The sequence below is a fragment of the Panthera tigris genome, chromosome A1, assembly GCF_018350195.1.
Source record: "Panthera tigris isolate Pti1 chromosome A1, P.tigris_Pti1_mat1.1, whole genome shotgun sequence".
NCBI classification, from domain to species: Eukaryota; Metazoa; Chordata; class Mammalia; order Carnivora; family Felidae; genus Panthera; species Panthera tigris.
In genome coordinates this window covers 178,425,617-178,446,693 of record NC_056660.1, presented here as the reverse complement: position 1 = coordinate 178,446,693, position 21,077 = coordinate 178,425,617, and the positions used below count along the sequence as shown (strand labels likewise).

The window sequence follows — 21,077 nt, the reverse complement described above, 5'->3', positions numbered from 1 at the left end:
GACACAGACATTTACAAAAACATTTACAAAAAACAGCCACTATATGGACAACAAAAAGCAAGCAGTGAGAACCAACAATAACTTGCTAAGTACCTGCCAGGCGCTGTTTTAAGCACTTTTCATGCATTAACTCGGTTAGGTTCCATGACAACTCTATGAGGTAGGTAGGTGCTATTATCGTCTCTGTTTCTCAGATGAGGAAACTGAGGCTCAAAGAGTGATTAGGTCATTTTTCCCCAGATGACTGAAATTTGAACCAAGTAGGTTGGCTTTAGAATTCAAGTGCTTGACTACTGCATTCTATTGCCTCCAAGGACTGTGGATTAATATGGGAGAGAGAGAAGTGAACAGACTCTTGAGTAGGAATTCATGCATTTCATGAGAGCAGGAAGCATGGACCAGAAGGTGGGGGCTGGGGGTGGGAGGAGACAGGCAGGTGGCTAGCATCTGCCCTAATGTAACAAAACTAGTGGGGATTATTAGGACAAAAATTGAGAAGGAGAAAGAGAGAGAGAGAGAATGGGAGGAGCTCAGAGAATGGGAGCATGGAGGGGAAGGCAGACAGGGGCTGGAAACTTGAGGGCCTAAGTGCCAAGTAAAGAAGTTTGGATTTGTCCAGACGATCTGGAGCCACATAAGGAGCCACTTCTGTTTTCATTACCATTAAAATTTTTTTGTTTTTGGAAAATGCATGCAGTGGGAGCTTCTTCCCCTGCCTTTGTTTTCAGTTCATTTTATCACTTTCTCGAACAGAAGAGAGCAGTGTGGGGCTACCTCTGAGAAGAAACTGCTAAAATGCTCATTTCTCCAAAGCAAATGGTCTGCTGTTCAGTTGGGAGACAGCCTCTCCTGACCCTGGGTTGTGGGAATCCTGACAGCCCGGCCTGTGACTACTAAAGCTGCTAAAATTCCACACGAGACTGGTAATGGGCAAGCTTCCTGGTCTCCAAGAAGTGAGGAATCCTCAAATGACTCCTCCAAATCCCAAGATAGCTGGACCCAGAGAATGTTTTATTCATACATTTTAGAACCGAATCCACTTTGATAAATTTTGAAGAGAAAGAACTAGAGAGATCTTGGCATTAAATTATGTATTGGCTATGCTCCATCTTTTCTGAGGTCACGCGAGTCTCTGCTCAGCATTAGTTGAAAGCATTTATACCCCCGTAGCATCGCCTGTTCGGCAGCATGGCTGTGCAACGTTATGAGTCATATCTAGTTGGAAGTTAATCTCCTAATGAATGTGGACAAATGGGTGAACCTTGGCTCCCTTCTGTTTGCATTTGGATGAGATGAGAGATGTGCTTCTCAGGCCAGTTCTCAAATAAGAGATGAAAACGTCGTCTCCTTCACTTGTCTTTGCTGCCCTTGCAGAATATGGAACTCAGTAGTGGTGCCTAAGCAGGACTCCTGTTGACCTTCTCAGAGTCTCCACCAGCTCTCTTTGTATAGACAGCTGAGGCCCTCCATCTCAACATCAAGTGCAAAAGCAGCCTCACATCAAGGCCTCTGCAAACCTATCCTTGTCCCCTAATCCAGTACCACGCCTAAGCACCTCCTATTTAGAAAGTATACCATAGAGGTTAAGAGTCAGACCAGGATGCCATATTACTTTTTAACTAACTATGAGACTTTGGGCAAATTAATTAGCCCCTATAATTTTGGTCTTTTCTTCATCTGTAAAATGGGTATGTTAACAGTATATATGCCTCATAAGGTTTTTGTAAGGGTTAAGTGCATTAGCATATGTAAAATATTTAACATATGTGAGCTTACTGCAAGTGCTGTGCATTTGCTGTTACTAGTATCACTGATGCCAATCAGAATGGCAGATGCTGTTGCAACAAATCAACACCAAGCAGGGGAAACCTTGTGGCCTGGAAGTCAAAGAGTTAATGAGCAAGCTGTGGGTAATGAGCGGTATATCTGAGATTTCCCCCCCCAACAGCTATGTTCAAAATGTTGTTGAATAGATAACATAGGAATACCTTTTCTGCTATGTTTGCATTATGTTACATTACATTACATTATAATATATTATATTATAAAACAAAGATAAGGCACATGTTTCCTTAGACCCCTCCACCCAAGGTCCTACTTCTCACAGGTGTCCTTGTTAGTAGTATTGGTAGTTTGCTGCTTTTTGTCCAGTCCTTTCTCTCTTTGCTTTTTACTCATGTGCATGTATCCAGGTAATATATCTGGCTTGACTTACTTGTTTGCATAAACATATCATATGCATTTTTCCATACTTTAGCTTTTTAATGTTTATTTATTTTGAGAAAGAGCAAGAAAGAGCACGATCAGGGGACAGAGAGAGAGGGCGCAGGGGAGGGATAGAGAGAGTGGGAGACAATCCCAAGCAGGCTCCATGCTGTCAGTTTGAACCCACAAACCATGATGAGATCGTGACCTGAGATGAAATCAAGACTTGGGTACTTAACCAACTGAGACACCCAGGTGCCCCCATACTTTATTTTTTCTCACTGAGCTGTATCATTAAACATATTAAAACTATACCCTATTTTTTAAGCCATGCACATGGAATTGCATTATAGGTCATGGTTTATTTATCCATTTTCCCTATTTTTAAAAAAATATAATTTATTGTCAAATTGGCTTACATACAACACCCAGTGCTCATCCCAACAAGTGCCTTCCTCAGTGCTCACCACCCATTTTCCCCTCTCCCCCACCCCCATCCACCCAGTTTGTTCTCAGTATTCAGGAGTCTCTTGTGGTTTGCCTCCCTCCCTCTCTGTTTGTAACTATTTCTTCCCTTCCACCCCTCCACCCCCATGGTCTTCTGTGATGTTTCTCAAGTTCCACATATGAGTGAAAATATATGGTATCTGTCCTTCTCTGACTGACTTATTTCACTCAGCATAATACCTTCCGGTTCTATCCATATTGCTACAAATGACATGATTTCACTCATTCTCATTGCCAAGTAGTATTCCATTGAATATATAAACCACATCTTTTTTATCCATTCATCAGTTGATGGACATTTAGGCTCTTTCCATTATTTGGCTGTTGTTGAAAGTGCTGATATAAACATTGGGGTATAGATGCCCCTATGCATCAGCACAACTGTATCCTTTGGGTAAATTCCTAGTAGTGCTATTGCTGGGTCATAGGATAGATCTATTTTTAATTTTTTGAGGAACCTCCACACGTTTTCCAGAGTGACTGCACCAGTTTGCATTCCCACCAACAGTGCAAGAGGGTTCCCATTTCTCCACATCCTTGCCAGCATCTGTGGTTTCCTGATTTGTTCATTTTAGCCACTCTGACTGGTGTGAGGTGGTATCTCAGTGTGGCTTTGATTTGTATTTCCCTGATGATGAGTGACATTGAGCATCTTTTCATATGCCTGTTGGCCATGTGGATGTCTTCTTTGGAAAAACGTCTATTCTTGTCTTTTGCCCATTTCTTCACTGGATTATTTGTTTTTCAGGTGTGGAGTTTAATAAGTTCTTTATAGATTTTGGATACTAGCCCTTTATCCGATATGTCATTTGCAAATATCTTTTCCCATTCTGTAGGTTGCCTTTTAGTTTTATTGATTGTTTCCTTTGTGGTGCAGATGCTTTTTATCTTGATGAGGTCCCAATAGTTCTTTTTGCTTCTAATTCCCTTGCCTTTGGAGATGTGTTGAGCAAGAAATTGCTGTGGCTGAGGTCAAAGAGGTTTTTTCCTGCTTTCTCCTCTAGGGTTTTGATAGTTTCCTGTGCCACATTTAGGTCTTTCATCCATTTTGAGTTTAATTTATGTGTATGCTGTAAGAAAGTGGTCCAGTTTCATTCTTCTGCATGTTGCTGTCCAGTTCTCCCAGCACCATTTGCTAAAGAGACTGTCTTTTCTTTCCATTGGATGCTCTTTCCTGCTTTGTCAAAGATTAGTTGACCATACATTTGTGGGTCCAGTTATGGGTTCTCTATTCTATTCCATTGGTCTATGTGTCTGTTTTTGTGCGAATACCATACTGTCTTGATGATTACAGCTTTGTAGTAGAGGCTAAAGTCTGGGATTGAGGCTAAAGTCCTGCTTTGGTTTTCTTCTTCAATATTACTTTGGCTATTTGGGGTCTTTTGAGGTTCCATACAAATTGTAGAATTGTTTCTTCTAGCTTCGAGAAGAATGCCAGTACAATTTTGATTGGGATTGCATTGAATATGTAGATTGCTTTGGGTAGTATTGACATTTTAACAATATTTATTCTTCCAATCCATGAGAATAGAATGTTTTTTTCATTTCTTTGTGTCTTCTTCAATTTCCTTCATAAGGTGTCTATAGTTTTCATCACACAGATCTTTTACATCTTTGGTTTGGTTTATTCCTAGGTATCTTATGATTCTTGGTGCAGTCGTGAATGGGATCAGTTTCTTTATTTCTCTTTCTATTGCTTCATTATTGGTGTATAAAAACACAACCAATTTCTGTACATAGATTTTTGTACCCTGTGACTTTACTGAATTCATGTGTCAGCTCTAGGAGTCTTTTGGTGGAGTTTTTCGGGTTTTCCATGTAGAGTATCATGTCGTCTGCGAAAAGTGAAAGTGAATTCTTCTTTGCCAATTTTGATGCCTTTATTTCAGCTTGTTGTCTGATTGCTGATGCTAGGACTTTCTAACAGAATGTTAAACAACAGTGGTGAGAGTACACATCCCTGTCGTGTTCCTGATCTCAGGGGGAAAGCTCTCAGTTTTCTCCATTGAGGATGATATTAGCTGTGGGCTTTTCATACATGGCTTTTATGATGCTTAGGTTTATTCCTTCTATCCCAACTTTTTTGAGGGTTTTTATAAAGAAAGGATGCTGTATTTTGTCAAATGCTTTTTCTGCATCTGCATCTGCATCCTGCATATGACGGGATCATATGGTTCTTACCCTTTCTTTTGTTAATGTGATGTATCACACTGATTGATTTGTGAATATTGAACCAGTCCTGCAGCCCAGGAATGAATCCCACTTGATCATGGTGAATAATTATTTTTATATGCTGTTGAATTTGATTTGCTAGTATATTCTTGAGAAATTTTGCGTCCATGTTCATCAGGGATATTGGCCTGTAGTTCTCCTTTTTTTGTGGAGTCTCTGTCTGGTTTGGGAATCAAGGTAATGCTGGCTTCATAGAATGTGTCCAGATGTTTCCCTTCCATTTCTATTTTTTGGAACAGCTTTACATGTTGGTAGAATTCCCCAGGGAAGCCATCTGGTCCAGGACTCTTATTTGTTGGGAGATTTTTGATAACTGATTCAATTTCTTCACGAGTAATGGGTCTGTTCAAATTTTTGGTTTCTTCCTGTTTGAGTTTTTGTGGTGTGTGGGTGTCTAGGAATTTGTCCATTTCTCCCAGGTTGTCCAGTTTGTTAGCATATAATTTTTCATACTATTCTCTGATAATTGCTTGTATTTCTGAGGGATTGGTTGTGATATATCCATTTGCATTCATGATTTTATCTATTTGGGTCCTCTCTCTTTTCTTTTTGAAAAGTCTGGCTAGTTTATCAATTTTGTTTATTTTCTCAAGAAACCAACTCTTTTTAAAAATTTTTTTAATTTTTTTATTTTTTCATTTTTGAGACAGAGACAGAGCATGAACAGGGGAGGGTCAGAGAAAGAGGGAGGCACAGAATCTGAAACAGGCTCCAGGCTCTGAGCCGTCAGCTCAGAGCCCAATGAGGGGCTCGAACCCACGGACCACGAGATCATGACCTGAGCCGAAGTCGGACGCTTAACCGACTGAGCCACCCAGGCGCCCCTCAAAAAACCAACTCTTTGTTTCATTGATTGTTCTACTGTTTTTGTTGTTGTTGTTTGGATTCTATATTGTTTATTTATGTTCCAGTCTTTATTGTTTGTCTTCTTCTGTTGGGTTTGGGGTTTCTTTGTTGTTCTACTTCTATTTCCTTTAGGTGTGCTGTTAGATTTTGTATTTGGGATTTTTCTTGTTTCTTGAGATAGGCCTGGATTGCAATGTATTTTCTTCTTAGGACTGCCTTTGCTACATCCTAAAGCATTTGGATTGCTGTGTTTTCATTTTCATTTGTTTCCATATATATATTTTAATTTCTTCTTTAATTGCCTGGTTGACCCGTTTGTTCTTTAGTAGGATATTCTTTAACCTCCATGCACTTAGAGGTTTTCCAAACTTTTTCCTGTGGTTGATTTCAAGTTTCAGAGCATTGTGATCTGAAAGTGTGCATGGTATGATCTCAATTCTTTTATATTTTAAGGACTGTTTTGTGATCCAGTATGTGATCTATCTTGAAGAATGTTCCATGTGCACTTGAGAAGAATGTGTATTCTGCTTCTTTAAGATGAAACGTTCTGATTATATCTGTCAAGTCCATCTGGTCCAATGTATCATTCAGGGCCATTGTTTCTTTATTGATTTTCTGTCTAGATGATCTGTCCATTGTTGTAAGTGGAGTATTAAGATCCCCTGCAATTATCACATTATTACCAATAAGATTGCTTATGTTTGTGATTAATTGTTTTATATATTTGGGTGCTCCTGAATTTGCTGCATAAACATTTATAATTGTTAGCTCTTCTGGATGGGTAGACCCCATAATTATTATATAATGCCCTTCTTAATCTCTTGTTACAGACTTTAGTTTAAAACCTAGTTTGTCTAATATAAGTATGGTTATTTCAGCTTTATTTTGACTTCCAGTAGCAGAGATGGTTCTCCATCCCCTCACTTTCAATCTAAAGACCTGTCCTCAGGTCTAAAATACATCTCTTGTAGACAGCAAATAGATGGGTCCTGTTTTGTTTTGTTTTGTTTTGTTTTGTTTTATCCATTCTGATACCCTATGTCTTTTGATTGAAGCATTTAGCCATTTACATTCAATGTTATTTTTGAAAGATATGGGTTTAGAGTCATTGTGTTATCTGTATGTTTCATGCTTGTAGTGTTGTCTCTGGTCCTTTGTGGTCTTTGCAACATTACACTTACAGAGCCCTCCCTCTGAGAATCTCTTGTAGGACTAGTTTAGTGGCGATTAAATCCTTCAGTTTTTGTTTGGGGAAACCTTTATCTTTCCATATATTCTGAATGACAGACTTGCTGGATAAAAGATTCTTGGCTGCATATTTTTCCTATTCAGCACATTGAAAATTTCCTGCCACTCCTTTCTGGCCTGCCAAGTTTCAGCAGATAGGTCTGCTACTACCCTTATGTGTCTACCCTTGTAGGTTAAGGCCCATTTATCTCTAGCTGCTTTCAGAATTCTCTATCTTTGTATTTTGTTTCACTATGATATGTCATGCAGAAGATTGATTGAAGTTATGTTTAAGGGACTTCTCTATGCCTCCTGTATTTCAATGTTTGTTTCCTTCCCCAAATTGGGGAGTTTCTCAGCTAAGCTTTGTTCAAGTACACCTTCAGCCCCTTTTTCTCTATTTTCTTCTTTTGGAACTGCTACGATATGGATATTGTTCCATTTCATTGATCACTTAGTTCCCTAATTCCCCCCTCTTAATCCAGAATGTTTTTTATCTCTTTTTATCAGCTTTATCTTTTTCCATAATTTTATCTTCTATTTCACCCATTCTCCCCTCTGCCTCTCAATCCTCCCTGTCACTGCCTCTAGTTTATTTTGCACCTCATTACAACATTTTTATTTTATTTTTTAAAACATTTATTTACTTTTGAGAGATAGAGAGAGACAGAGTGCAAGCAGGGATGAGGCAGAGAGAGAAGGAGACACAATATCTGAAGCAGGCTCCAGGCTCTGAGCTGTCAGCACAGAGCCCAACATGGGGCTCAAACTCACGAACCATGAGATCATGACCTCAGCTGAAGTTGGACACTCAACCGACTGAGCCACCCAGGCACCCTGACATTTACATCATTTTTAAAGTCATCATGACTATTTTTTAGTTCCTTGATCTCTGCAGCAATATATTCTCTGATGTCTTCTATGCTTTTTTCAAGTCCAGTAATTAATCTTATGACTATGATTCTAAATTCTTGTTCAGTTAAATTGTTTATATCTGTTTTAGGCAATTCTTTAGCTGTCATTTCTTCATGGATTTTTTTTTTTTTAAGGAGAATTCTTCCCTTTTGTTATTGTGGCTAGTTTTCTGTCCATTATGTGTTTTAAAAACTTGTTATGTGCACTGTACCTTCCAGCACTACTATATTAAAGAGGGGTCATACACCGTCCAGGGCCTGGCCCTTCAGGAGGTGTTTTTTGGAAAGTGTTACTTGCTCTCTGTTGTGACTTTGGTTACTTTATGTCCCTACTAGTAGTGATGTTTTAGACCCTCCACCAGGTGTGTTTTGATTTGTTTGTTGAAGTAGCCCTGGAAAGGAAAATGAAGAAAAACAAACAGAAAACAAACATGCAAACACACAAACAAACAAACAAACAAAACCAGAAGCACCAGCTACAAGTAAATAACAGGGTGGAGGCAGTGCTGATGGAAGAGGCCTTATCCCATATAAAGAGAGAAATGACAGGGGCAGGGAAAAAGAAAAAAATAAACATTGACCAGAAAAAGAAACTATACGGCTTAATCCTGAGAAAGAGAAAGGAAAATAAAGAAGGAGGCAGGGAAAAAGAAAAGAAAAGAAAGTTGTCCAGACAGAGAAACCATATGGTTTAATCCAGAGAGAGAGAAAGGAAAATAAGGAAGGAGGCAGGGGAAAAAGAAAAGAAAATTGACCAGACAGAGAAACTATATGGCTTAATCCAGGGAGAGAGTAAGGAAAATAAAGAAGGAGGTATAGAACATGTATCAAGATAATGGATTAAATACGTCTGCTTAAACAAACCAACAACCAGAGTAACCAGACTAGAGGGAAGAAATAAGAAGGAGAAAAGGAAGAATATATCTGTATAATAAGAACTGTCCAAGAATCAAGCCAGGCAATCCAACAGTGCTGGTCTGGAGGCGGGGCCATCTGGTTCCTCAGCGTCAACCTCTCCAGGACGTTCGTAGTTACCAGGCGCAGAGGGGCGTGGCTAGGTGTAGGCGGGTCCCGCGTCCACTGTGGGCCTGCTGTCCTTTCCCTGAAGCCCGCCTTGTTGGTGATGGGGAGAAAAATGGCGACACCCCAGTCTCTCCACCACAGACCGGGTGTCCCAAACCACTCTGTTCGACCTGTCCTCACTGTGCCGCAGGCGCAAATGAGGTGGTTTGTGTTGATTCGCTGACTCCTGTGCCTGGCGCTTGTCTGGGATTCAAACTCTCGCTCCACGCGCCCTGGTACTGGGGAGGCACCTCTGCACCACCTGATAAGTGGTCCCTGGCTGGTGGGCGCAGGCAGGCTTTGTCCTGTCCCACAGCACTCCGGGGAGGGGATCGCTGTCTTCCACTGCAGATTACGCCCCTGACCTAGCCACGGAGCCTGGGGCTGGCTCCCCTTCCCCCAAGGTGCGTGATCCGGGCAGCCAGCCCCAGACCAGAGAAAGCCCCTCAGTTAGAGATTGGATCTTTCTCCATCCCTGTCTGGTTTTTCTCTTGTCCAGGTACAGTCCTATGCTTCCCCAGCCTCTCTTTTTCTTCCCTCTGTCTCTCTGCAGAAGGGGATCCTTCCCCTCCATTCGTTTTCTCTCCGGTTCTCAATCACGCACCTATGGCCCATCGGATTGTCCCAGTGGGTCCCTGGAAGCAGGTGTCTTTTTGCCTCCCAAGCCCTTTGCCTCCCGAACCCAAAGTCTTTTGGTTTCAACCCTGCTTTGTTTGAGACAAGGGAATTTCGGATCCCCCTACTTCTTCGCCATGTTAGCCCCTCCTCCCTCGCCATTCTCCCTTTGACAGACTTTTGGTTTGTTCATCACTTTGCTGATGTAAGCAATGCTGTAACACACATTCTTGTTCAAATGTGGGTGTTTCTCTAGATTTAATATCGCAGGAAAGATACACTTTAGGAAAATTTAATACACACTGCCATAGTACTACCCAAAGAGGATGAACTGTCCCAGTATGGCTCACAAGCCGTATGCAAGGTTGTTGGTGTAGAGCTTCTCTGTGAAAGTCTGCCAATCTTCAGAGACCAGGCGAATTTTTTGGTATAAACCTTCCAACAACATCGTAAAGTGTTACGGATTTATCCTCACTTATGGATTTTGCTTTGCAGAATTCTTGAGCTTGATCTGATTGTCAGAGATGATGATGGAAATATCTTGGACCCTGATAATACCAGCGTCATCAGCTTGTTCCATGCACATGAGGAGGCGACTGATAAAATCACAGAGCGCATCAAGGAAGAATTGGTGAGCTTTGTAAAATAGCCTTTAGCCAAGTGAGGCATTATTTAGCATATCATAAACTTAAAATAATAGGCTAATTAACTAGAGTGTATATTATTCAAGGAGACATCTGTCCTATGACCTGAGATGATCAGTAGCCATCTGCATTTTATTGTTTTGGTACTTGGGACTGTAATTCATTCTGCATCCATCCCACAGGTAGTTTAATGCCAGGCAAGTTTCCTGTTCTCATGGAGCTTTTATATTCCAGAGAGGAGAAAAGAAAAAGGCAATAAAAAGTAAACAAACAAACAAACAAACAAATTAATTCCAGATGGTGATAAGTCTCTAAAAGACAATAAGCTAGGGTTCTGTGAATCATAGTGCATCAAGAGCTATTTTAAAAATGTACCATCAAGAAAGGCATCTCTCAGAGAAGACATCTGAGTTGACACTTGAATGATGTGAAGTCACCAGGCCTGGGAAGATCTAGGGACAAAGTGTTCTATGTATAGGGAACAGTAAGTGAAAAGGTCCTGAGGTAGGACTGTGTTCTGAAGTTTCAAGGAGTAGAAAGGCCAGTGTTGATGGTGCATGCTGAGTCATTGGAGAGGGTAGGCAATGATTTGGAGACATAGGGAGCAGTAGCCAGATCTCACAAGGCCCAAGGCATCATGGAGAAGAGTTAAGATTTGTTATTCCAAGTGTGGTAGAAAACTGACAAAAGATTTCAAGGAAACGTAATTTTATTTTTCAAGGTTAACATACTCTGATTTATGATTAAAAATCATTTTAGCCACTGTGTATTATTTGAAAGAAGGTTTATTTTTAGCTCTATTGAGATAATTTTCACAGAATGAAATCAATTCATTATAAACTATAGTCTACTGCATCTGGCTAAAATACAGCGCTGGGTGAACTCCACCACGATCAAGAGCTCAACAGTTGCATCACATTGAAAGTTTCTTTGAGTCCCCTTACAGTTGACTCCTTTCCCCAGTCTCCAGCTGCAGGCAGTCCCTAATTTGTTTTTTTGTGACTACACTTTTGCCTTTTCTGTAGTTTCATATAAATGAAATCATATGGTTTTTGTGTTTGAATTAAAAAAAAATTTTTTTTTTAGTGTCTATTTATTTTTGAGACAGAGAGAGACAGAGCATGAACAGGGGAGGGGCAGAGAGAGAGGGAGACACAGAATCCGAAACAGGCTCCAGGCTCTGAGCTGTCAGCACAGAGCCCAACGCGGGGCTCAAACTCACAGACTGTGAGATCATGACCTGAGCTGAAGTCGGATGCTTAACCGACTGAGCCACCCAGGCGCCCCTTGGTTTTTGTGTTTGACTTGCTTTACTCTGAATGGTGATTTTGAGGTTTGTGTCGTGGTATATATTATTTTTCCCTTTTTATTGCTGAGTTGCCATACCATTGACCAGTTGTCCATTTTGGGCAGGTGGGTTGTTTCCACTTGGGGGTTATTTTAACTAGTACTGCTATGAACATTTGCAAACACATGTTTGAACATACATTTTCATTCTTTTCGAGTAATACCTGACAGTAGGATTGCTGGATCCTATGATACGTGTATGTTCCACTTATAAAGATTCTGCCATACTTGTTTCCAGAAGGGGCATACAATTTTGCATCCCCATCAGTAGTATATGAGAGAGTTCCAGTAGCTCTGCATCCTGTCAACACTTGGTGCTGCCATTCTAGTGCTTGTGTGATGGTATCTCATCGTGGTTTTAATTTGAATTTTCCTGAATAACTAGTGAAGTTGAGCATCTCTTTATGTGCCTACTGGCCATGGCCATTTGTAATTTTTTTTGTGTGTGTGAAATGTCTGTTCAGATGTTTTGCCCATTTTAATTGGGTTGATTTTCTCATCGTTGAGTTGTAAGAATTATTTGTGTATTCTAAATATGATTGTATGTTTGTATATTCTATATACAAATTCTCTACCAGATATATGTTTTTGCAAATATATTTTCCCAGTCTGTGCCTCCCCTTTTCATTTTCTTAAATGCATCTTTCAAACAGCAGAAGTTTTTAGTTTCAATGGAGACCATTTAAGCATTTTTTGAAAAAGTAATTTGTGATTTTTATGACACTAATTTTATGATGAAGGCTGGGTAAATAGTACTATTTCCCAAAATGAGAAAATCAAGGCCAAGAGAGTCAAAGTGACTTGGCTCAGATTACAGAAGCTTTTGGTTGTAGACCTGGTTATAATGCAGAAATCTTCAGGCTTGCGTCCTCAGTGGTGCGGGGCTAATTTTCTCTACCTTCCTCCTTTTTTCCTGCCACCTCTTAGTCAAAAGACCAGCCAGATTATGGAATGTATTCCCGGATCTCCTCATCCCCCACCCACAGCCTCTATGTCTTTGTGAGAAACTTTGTGTGCAGAATTGGGGAAGATGCTGAGCTTTTCATGTCTCTCTATGACCCCAACAAGCAAACTGTCATAAGGTAGGTGTGTTCAGTATTGCCTGACTTCTGTGTATATGGGAGGTTGGAGTTAGCAGAGTACAGAACATCCTTTTTATTCCCGCCATCACTTGTGGAGAAATTCCCACCTGGAAGAGAAACTGAGCCTGAAAATGTGGAAATAACTTTTTATAGGATGTACCAGTCAGGTGGAAATATTACCACCAAATTTTTCCCATAGTGCGGTTATGGTTACACAGTAGGGTTTTGTAAATAGGTTTGTGATTCTGGAAAACAACCAGAGGTAATGAGATTCATACAGGTGGCATTGGATAGATTAAAATTCATACTTTTAAAATAGGAGACGGATAGGGGGATGGGTGAAATAGGTGATGGGGATTGAGGAGGGCACTTGTGATGAGCACAGGGTGATGTATGGAAGCATTGAACCACTAGATTGTGTACCTGAAACTATTGTGACACTGTGTGCTAACTAACTGGAATTAAAATAAAATAAAAAAACTTAAGTAAAAAATAAAAACAGAACAAAATAAAACAAACAAAAACAAAATAAAACACAACCAGAGTTAAGAAATGAGTGGTGAGGGCGGTACCAGGTTAAGAATGTGGGCTCTGAGATCTGCCTGAGTTCACATCCTGGCCCCACCATTTACTCTTTCTTAACCTCAGGCAAATTGTTCATCTTTCCTAGCCCTGAGTTGCCCATTTGCAAAATGTGAGAGCCAACCTCACAGGGTCATTTCTTTCAGACATCAGTGAGAAGCACAGAGCCTGGCACGTGGTGCTCCAAGAGGCTGTGGCTATTATTATTACTACTTTAACTGGTTGCTCTCGAGAACAGAGAAAGTAAGGCAACCCTTGGGTGCCTCAGCTTAACGAAGTGAACACACCGTTGAGAATCTCCAGGGAGGAGACTCTGGTATACCTCCAGCCCCCACTACTAGGCCCCTGGCCCCTGCTTGTGGTTTTGACCATCCTTCCAGGTGGTGACCCTGCTGGTCTCCTCCATTGGGGTTTTGGGCCAATACATAGTCCCATATTTGAAGGCCCAGTTAACATATTGGAAGAAAGCTGGAGCATAATTCGTCTGCCTTTATGGAGAAAGTGGTGCCTCTCTAGCTTGGTTGTTATGATTAAATGAGACCATGTACAATGCCTAGTGAAGAGGAGTACTTTAGAAAATAATGGCTTTTCTGGAGACATTTGTGAAACATGGAGGGACTGTTCATCTAAGGAGAATGAACTGAGGTCTGTACATGATATCATTTAATTCCCTTTACTCCATGTCATTTGGGTGAGGAAATGAGGCTTGGGGAGGTCAAGTGACTAGTCCAAAGTCATACATATGTATTAATGGTGGAACTGAGATTTCTACTCAGGTCCATCTATCTAACTCCAAAGACAAGCTAGTTCCCACTTTAGTATGTCACCAAGGAAAGAGTTGTATCAAATATCCTGAATGGTTCTCATCAGAGTGTCAGCATTGTCATGGTAGAAAACTACTCTTTATAGCAAACCTAAATCCCTAACATTAAAGAGTCAGCCTAATTCACCTAGTGGGCCTCAGTGAACACTGGAAGTGAGTGTCCCTTTTCCCTCAGAACCCACCTTGAAATGGTCTGTGTGTCATAGGCCCCTTGCCATTCCCTGTCAGCTTTTCCCAAGGTGCCTGTGACAAAGATCCTGAAAGTACTCAGAGGACCCTTCCTGCCTCTCAGAAAACATGTTTCCTTATATTCGAATTGGCAAGGGTGCCTGGCCTACTGGCCTATCTAAGTGATGGATGACCTGAGCCAGCTCTGTAGAAGGAGGCAATGGATCAGTGACAAGGCAGCTCTGTTCCCTGATGTGCCATACAGGATGATATGCTCAATGGGGCATGCCTGAGTGATGTCTCTGAGAGTGCCAGATATACAGGGAAGCCCTCAGGAAACTGAGAGATGAGGAAGAGAGGGAACAAAAAGGGCAAAAACCAAAAGAAAAAAAATGAGAGAGAGAGAAGTAGAAAACAAAGAAAGATGAGAAGAAGCATGATACAAGAAAGGGGCAGGGGAACTTGAAAGCACTCCCTATGTCATTCTGACTCTGGACAGCTGTTTTTTCCCTAAGAAATCAATCTTCTCCCCTCTTACCAAGCAGGTTGACATAAATGACAAGTTAGGGCATTCTCAGTGTGGCCCAAATGTGAACTGGGAACAATTTGGCTGAGACAGAGCTTTCAATGTTGGGATAAATCATGGTCCGATTCCAGTGGATGCTTAAAGAGAAGTTTGGGAAAGCTAAGGTAAATTTTTGTAGGACAAAAAAAAAGAAGCATCTTAGACATCAAGCCAGTGGCAAGGCTAATTTCAAAAAAAAAAGAAAAATCTTGAGGAGGAGTTGGGATGGTCCTCCCCTTCCTTGGAGGAGACTGTCATGTGCAATAGATCTTACCTGGCTCGGTGCCAGGTAGGCCTTTGGTCTTACCACCTAGTACTTGCTGGGCATGGATGGATAGGGCCAACTCAGCCCTCTAAGTTGCTTTTCTTATTTATTGTATTTCCCCTAGAAGAAAATTGCTAGTGCCTGATGTTTAGACCTAACAGGCTGGTTCTCTGTTGGTCATGCTACATGTGATCAAAGGTCCTGGGAAATACCCAGGTATTTCACTGTGACATTCTGGAGATAACCAATGGGAAATAATAACAATTATTATTATTATTTTATTTATTTATTTATTTTTTTTGTATGGAACCTTGGAGGCTTCTTGGTTAGTTTGCTGAAAATTCCACTGAAATATTTAGAACTTACTAAGGAAAGAAAGAAAGAAAGAGAGGAAGGGAAGGAGGAAGAAAAGAAAGAAGGAAGGGAGGAAGAAAAAAGAAAAACTACATTTAACTTGATTGAATTTTAACCAGTGGTTAATCTAGAGCTGTGTTCATTTTGTTATCAGTGCCATTTCCCCCTTGACCTTGCTTAGACTACTCTCATCAGTCTTCTAGAGGTGAGTAGAGAGAGAGTAACAAGACATCAGAGAGAACAAATCTCTAAAAACAAGGGACTTCCCTTAACTTTGTTAAATTCTTAATATTCTTTTTTAGGACGATTTGGATTTTGAGCTTTACTTTGTTTTTATCCTAATTCAAGATAATGGGCATTTATTTAACACTAACTATATATGCTCCTGTATGGCATGGCAAACCTTATGACTCAACTCATCAACTACTAAGTTTCTCCTAATTTTCCCAGTGTGGCTGGACTGACTAGTATGTACCCCACAGGGTGGGTATGGTTGCTAGAAGATGTAAGATGGTAAATGATCATATGTCAGAATTGTGTGACTGCCCCTCCTAAAACCCTTCAGGGAGTATCCATTACTTTTAGGATCAAGTCAAAATCCTTGGGTGACCTACAAGGCCTACATGGTCTGTCCTCTCTAATTTTTCTCTTACCACTTTCCCCTTGGATCTGGTTTGTATTTATTTTTATCTTATTTTATTTTATTTTACTTTATTTTATTTTATTTTTTTTTTTGTTTATTTACTAATGTTTATTTATTTTTGAGAGACAGAGAGGCAGAGTGCGAGTGGGAAACAGGCAGAGAGAGAGGAAGACACAGAATCCGAAGCAGGCTCCAGGCTCTGAGCTGTCAGCACAGCTGAGCCTGACGCGGGGCTTGAACTCATGAACTGTGAGATCACGACCTGAGCCGAAGTCAGACACTTAACTGACTGAGCCCAGGCACCCCTTGGATCTGGCTTTTAGGTGCATCAAGCTCCATTCTGCCTCAGGGCCTTTAAATGCATGTTTGCTTTGCCTGAAACATTTCTCTTTATCTTTTCCTGACCGACTTTATTTACATGTCATATCCTCAGCAAAGACTTCCTGAGTACCCAGACTAGGACAGACTTTTTTGATATACATTCTTGTAACACCCTGAACTTTGTTTTGATAGCACAATTGCATATAAATAGTTGTCACAACTGCATTTAGATAGTTATTTCAGTGTATCTCAGATAATGACTAAGGCCATCTTTGGCCCATCATACTGTGACATTCCATTCAAGAAAACAGTCCTATGTCCAATGGATCATTTTAAAAAATTCAAATCTTTATTCAGTCTTGAAAAGGGAATGAGATGAGAAGGGCAAATATATTCTTAATGTCCAGCAAAATATACCAAAATCCTTTCCTCCTCATCTCTTCCACTCTTAATAATGCTACAGAGAATGCTGCTTCTCTTCAAAAATATTAGGTAGCTGGGCCAGAATTTGCTTAGCAAATGGGGGAGGGAAAGAGACTATGAATGCACACATGTTATTGATTCTTTGCCCCCTGTCTCTGTTAGTGGTGATCTCTTAGAGGGAGGGACCACATCTGTCTCAAACACTACCGTGTCCCCAGTAGCCAGCATGTGTCAGGCACACAGTAGAGGCTCAGTGAATATTTTTTCCAAAGCAGTGTTGAGCCCCAGGCAGTAACCAGTTGCCACTCTTCTTCCCACAGTGAGAACTACCTGGTGCGATGGGGCAGCAGGGGCTTCCCGAAGGAGATCGAGATGCTCAACAACCTGAAGGTGGTCTTCACGGTGGGTGTACATTCTTCTTGTAGCCATCTTCCACACTCACAAGGATACAATCTTGGAAATGAGAGGCTGGCCACTTGATCAGGAGGGAGCATGACCTTGGGAAGGATTTGTGTTCTGGGCTTTCTGGAGAGATTCAGAACAGATGGGGGGCTGGGTGGGGGGGGGGGCGGGTGTTGTGTGCCCTAAAGAAGCTATTAGGGAGGTGGGTCTTCCCCTCTCTATATCTTCCTCCCTCTTTCTTTCTCACTCATGTGCACACTGAGAATACACACAGAGCGCTGTGTAAACAAGCACAGACTCCTTCCAGCAATAATGTCTGCGTGAACTAGATACAGCAGCTGTTCTGATTTATCAGTAAATTCATTGGTTAATCTGAGTTCCTTTCTTTGGCTCAGACTTTCTAAAAACCTTTCTAAAATGTATCAGAAAAAAAAAAAAAGAACTCCTAAGAACATTGGCTGCCTTGATAAATTGTATATTCTGAATAAAATTAAGTCATAGATGACTAAAGATCTTAATGGATCCCTGAGATCATTCTTCCAAAAACCAATACTTGCTGGGCAAGACACATATAGAAATGTTGAAATCAATTGTTAGTTGGATGACTTATTTCTGAGAGTGTACCTGGCTTTTTAGTTGTGGGAAAGACAAACAGTGGAAATCAGAAGATAAGGGTTATTATTTTTAGCAAAGACCTTTCTCTTGTCCTATTTCCATGAGGGTGTGTTAAGAGTGTTATCTTAAGATACCTAAGGATATTGGTGTTCTCTGCAAGATCCTTTAGAGAGAAGAGCATTTATGAGATTTTTCACTCTGATGCATGTGTTAGCAAGGAAAATTACAGAGGAGGAGTCAGGGAGGGATTTGGGCATTGGCCAAACCTATGAGTTTGATCCAGGAGTGACCGACATGCTACATTAACCTACGTTGCTCTACAATAATTTTCCAGTTACAGCCCATTAAGTGCAATGTCTCATGTTATGTCACAATTAGATTGGAGTGCAGCTGATTTATTTTGTTTGTTATTTCCTGAAAAATGGGCCAGAGGCATGGAATAAGATCAGAGTCCTAATTGCTTAGACAAAGTTTTCCTGGCATATATAAATGTGTCTCAGTCATGTTTATCTATTATTAGTTAGAAGGAGGAGCCTATTTATTTTCTTGATAAATAGGAAAGTCCCATAGGGCCTCCTGATTAAACCAGGAGACAGATGTTTCACGAGAAGGACAGGGACAGGGAATCAATCAGTGATTCATTTTGCAGAGAACCAATTCATGATGTAAACATGCAGGAAAGGGCATCGGTAAATTTGTGTCTCTCAATATTAATGAGAATGTGATTCTGCTTGCATGGAATTCTGCCTGGGCTGCTATGTCTTCTTCCCACAGCAAATGAACTTGGGAACCTTGGTTGACTGGTTCAACAAGCTGATATTTCTCTGTCTTGAAATGATGGAAGTCTTCATTTTGGGACAAGGAAAGTCATGATGCTCTAACTTCTTTTATTGATTCAAGATCAATTCAATGAGTACCTAACATGTGCTTTGTGCTAGGTATTGGGGATATAGCACTGAATAAGCTTATTGAACCTTTCTATCATGGTATGATGGGGGGAATTCGGAAAATAAATAAATGAGTAAATAAACAAGAAAATGTCAGAAGGCAATCCATGCAATGCAGATAATTAAAACAGGATGATATGATGGCGTTTGACTAGGACTTACTTTCAATTGGACATTGAGGTGATATTTAAGTTAGAGATGAGATGAGACTTGGCAGGTATGTGCCTTGCTGTCCTTATTTATTTTTCTCTGGATGTTAGCTCTTTCTAGTTTCTTCTTTGAGGGCAAAGCCCTAGGAGCTGGCACATGAGTCGGGCCAATGGTGAACTTCCCCTCTGTCTCTTTTATAAGCATTCAACCCCTTAGATCTGTAAGAGGAAGGCAGAATATACTACCAGTTTCCCTAAGAATTTGCCCCCTTTGGGGGTTGTTGCTAACATACAGGAAACAAGACTGAACAATAAAAGGAGTACTAATGAATTACTAAATTGGGTGACACATGTTTTAAGTTTTATTGCACTGCCTCAACTTCCCTAATATGTCTGAGTTTTATAAGGTCAACGTAAAAATGAATTAGAGACACCACATATTGGAACACAGTTCTGAGGAAGGATCACACATTTATACACTCTCCAGAGAGTAACAATGTGTTTGAGCATTTTGCTGTGCTTGCATAACATATTGAGATGGTCTGGGTGCCTGGGTGGCTCAGTTGGTTGAGCATCCAACTTTGGCTCAGGTCATGGTCTCAAGTTCATGAGTTTGAGCCTTGTGTCAGGCTCTGTCCTGACAGCTCAGAGCCTAGAGCTTGCTTCAAATTCTGTGTCTCCCTCTCTCTCTGCCCCTCCCCCTCTTGCACTATCTCCCTCTCTCTCTCTCTCTCTCTCTCTCTCTCTCTCTCAAAACCCAGGCACCCCTATGTTTTTAAGTTTATTTATTTATTTTGAGAGAGACAGAGACATTGTGAGTGGGGGAGGGACAGAGAGAGGGAGAGAGAGACTCCCATGCAGGCTCTGCACTGTCAGCATAGAGACTGATGCAGGGCTTGAACCCAGAAATCTATGAGATCATGACCTGAGCTGAAATCAAGAGTCATACACTCAACCGACTGAGCCACCCAGTCACCCCAGCTTAATTACCTCTTGGAAGGCCCTATCTCCAAATACATTTTCAGGTTCTGGGAGGTTAGGACTTCAACATATGAATTCTGAGGGGACATAATTCATCCCATAACATCTAGGGAGGATCCTTCAGGTGCCAGGGTCTCTGTGACTCTGGAATGCCTCTGAAAGATACCAAACTAGATGTTTCAAAAATATGAAAATTTCTAATGAGAGGGGGGAAGTAATTAGGGATGAAAATCATTATAAGGGAAGCAAGCCTTGAGCTCTTAAGGTTGGAAAGGATTTGGATATATAGAGGAGTAAGAGGAGTAAGAAGTAAGTATTTGAGGCAGAGGTGTGGACAGGGGGCTTAGGAAGAAAGATTGAATTGAAAGTGAGCATTGTGTGTTTGTGGAGCAGTAACGGGATCTTTGTGACAAAAATAGAGTACTTACATGCAGAGAATAGTGGGGAATTGGTCAGGTAGGACAGCTGGAAATATATTATGTCTGGGATCTTTCACGTCAGCTGGGGAAGATTAGCACTAATAGGGTAGGAAATAGGGAGCTATTAAGGTTGTTGCGGGGAGAGAAATTAAATAATGAACATGGCTTCTAAAGATGAGTTTTTCAGGGTTATCAAGGTGGTTGGGAGGAAGGAGGCAGACAGGCCAGAGAAGAGGCTTTCCAACCATCTGCATGTAAGATAATTGGGATCTCAAATTCAGTTGCCTATAGGGCAAGGCAGAAAATACAAATGAGTGGCTGAGCTTCCTTAGCCAGAAAGCCCTCTTCTCCCCTAACTTTCCTCTCCCCTTGCCCAGTAGAGAGACTTTGAGGAGAGTCAGGGAGCAGATGTCCATTCCCTCAGCAGGTGAAAGGACAGCCCTTGTATCAGTCAGAGTTCTCCAGAGAACCTGAACCAATAGGATATATATGTAGGTTTATTCAAAGGATTTGGCTCACAGGATTGTGGGGACTGGCAAGTTTGAAATCTGTAGGGCTGGCCAGCAGGCCTGAAATTCAGGCAGGATTTCTTTATTACTGTCTTCAGGCACAACTCGTCCTTCACTGGAAAACCTCAGGTTTGGGTGCTAGAGGTACAACAGCGAATAAGGCCTCAAGGCCTTCAGCTGATAGGATGGGGCATATCTACATTATGTATGGTAACCTCCTTTACTTAAAG

At 41.0% G+C, this 21,077-nt stretch overlaps 1 protein-coding gene across 2 annotated transcripts in view; it reads left to right on the top strand.

The window, feature by feature from the left end:
* DOCK2 (dedicator of cytokinesis 2) overlaps positions 1-21,077 on the top strand; it is a 417,345-nt gene that overhangs the window by 37,377 nt on the left and 358,891 nt on the right. For both annotated transcript variants that reach the window (XM_007077642.3, XM_042992600.1), the window contains exons 7-9: positions 10,104-10,239; positions 12,527-12,681; positions 17,146-17,227. In XM_007077642.3, the coding sequence (XP_007077704.1) occupies positions 10,104-10,239; positions 12,527-12,681; positions 17,146-17,227 (373 nt within the window). The remainder of the gene's footprint in view (positions 1-10,103; positions 10,240-12,526; positions 12,682-17,145; positions 17,228-21,077) is intronic.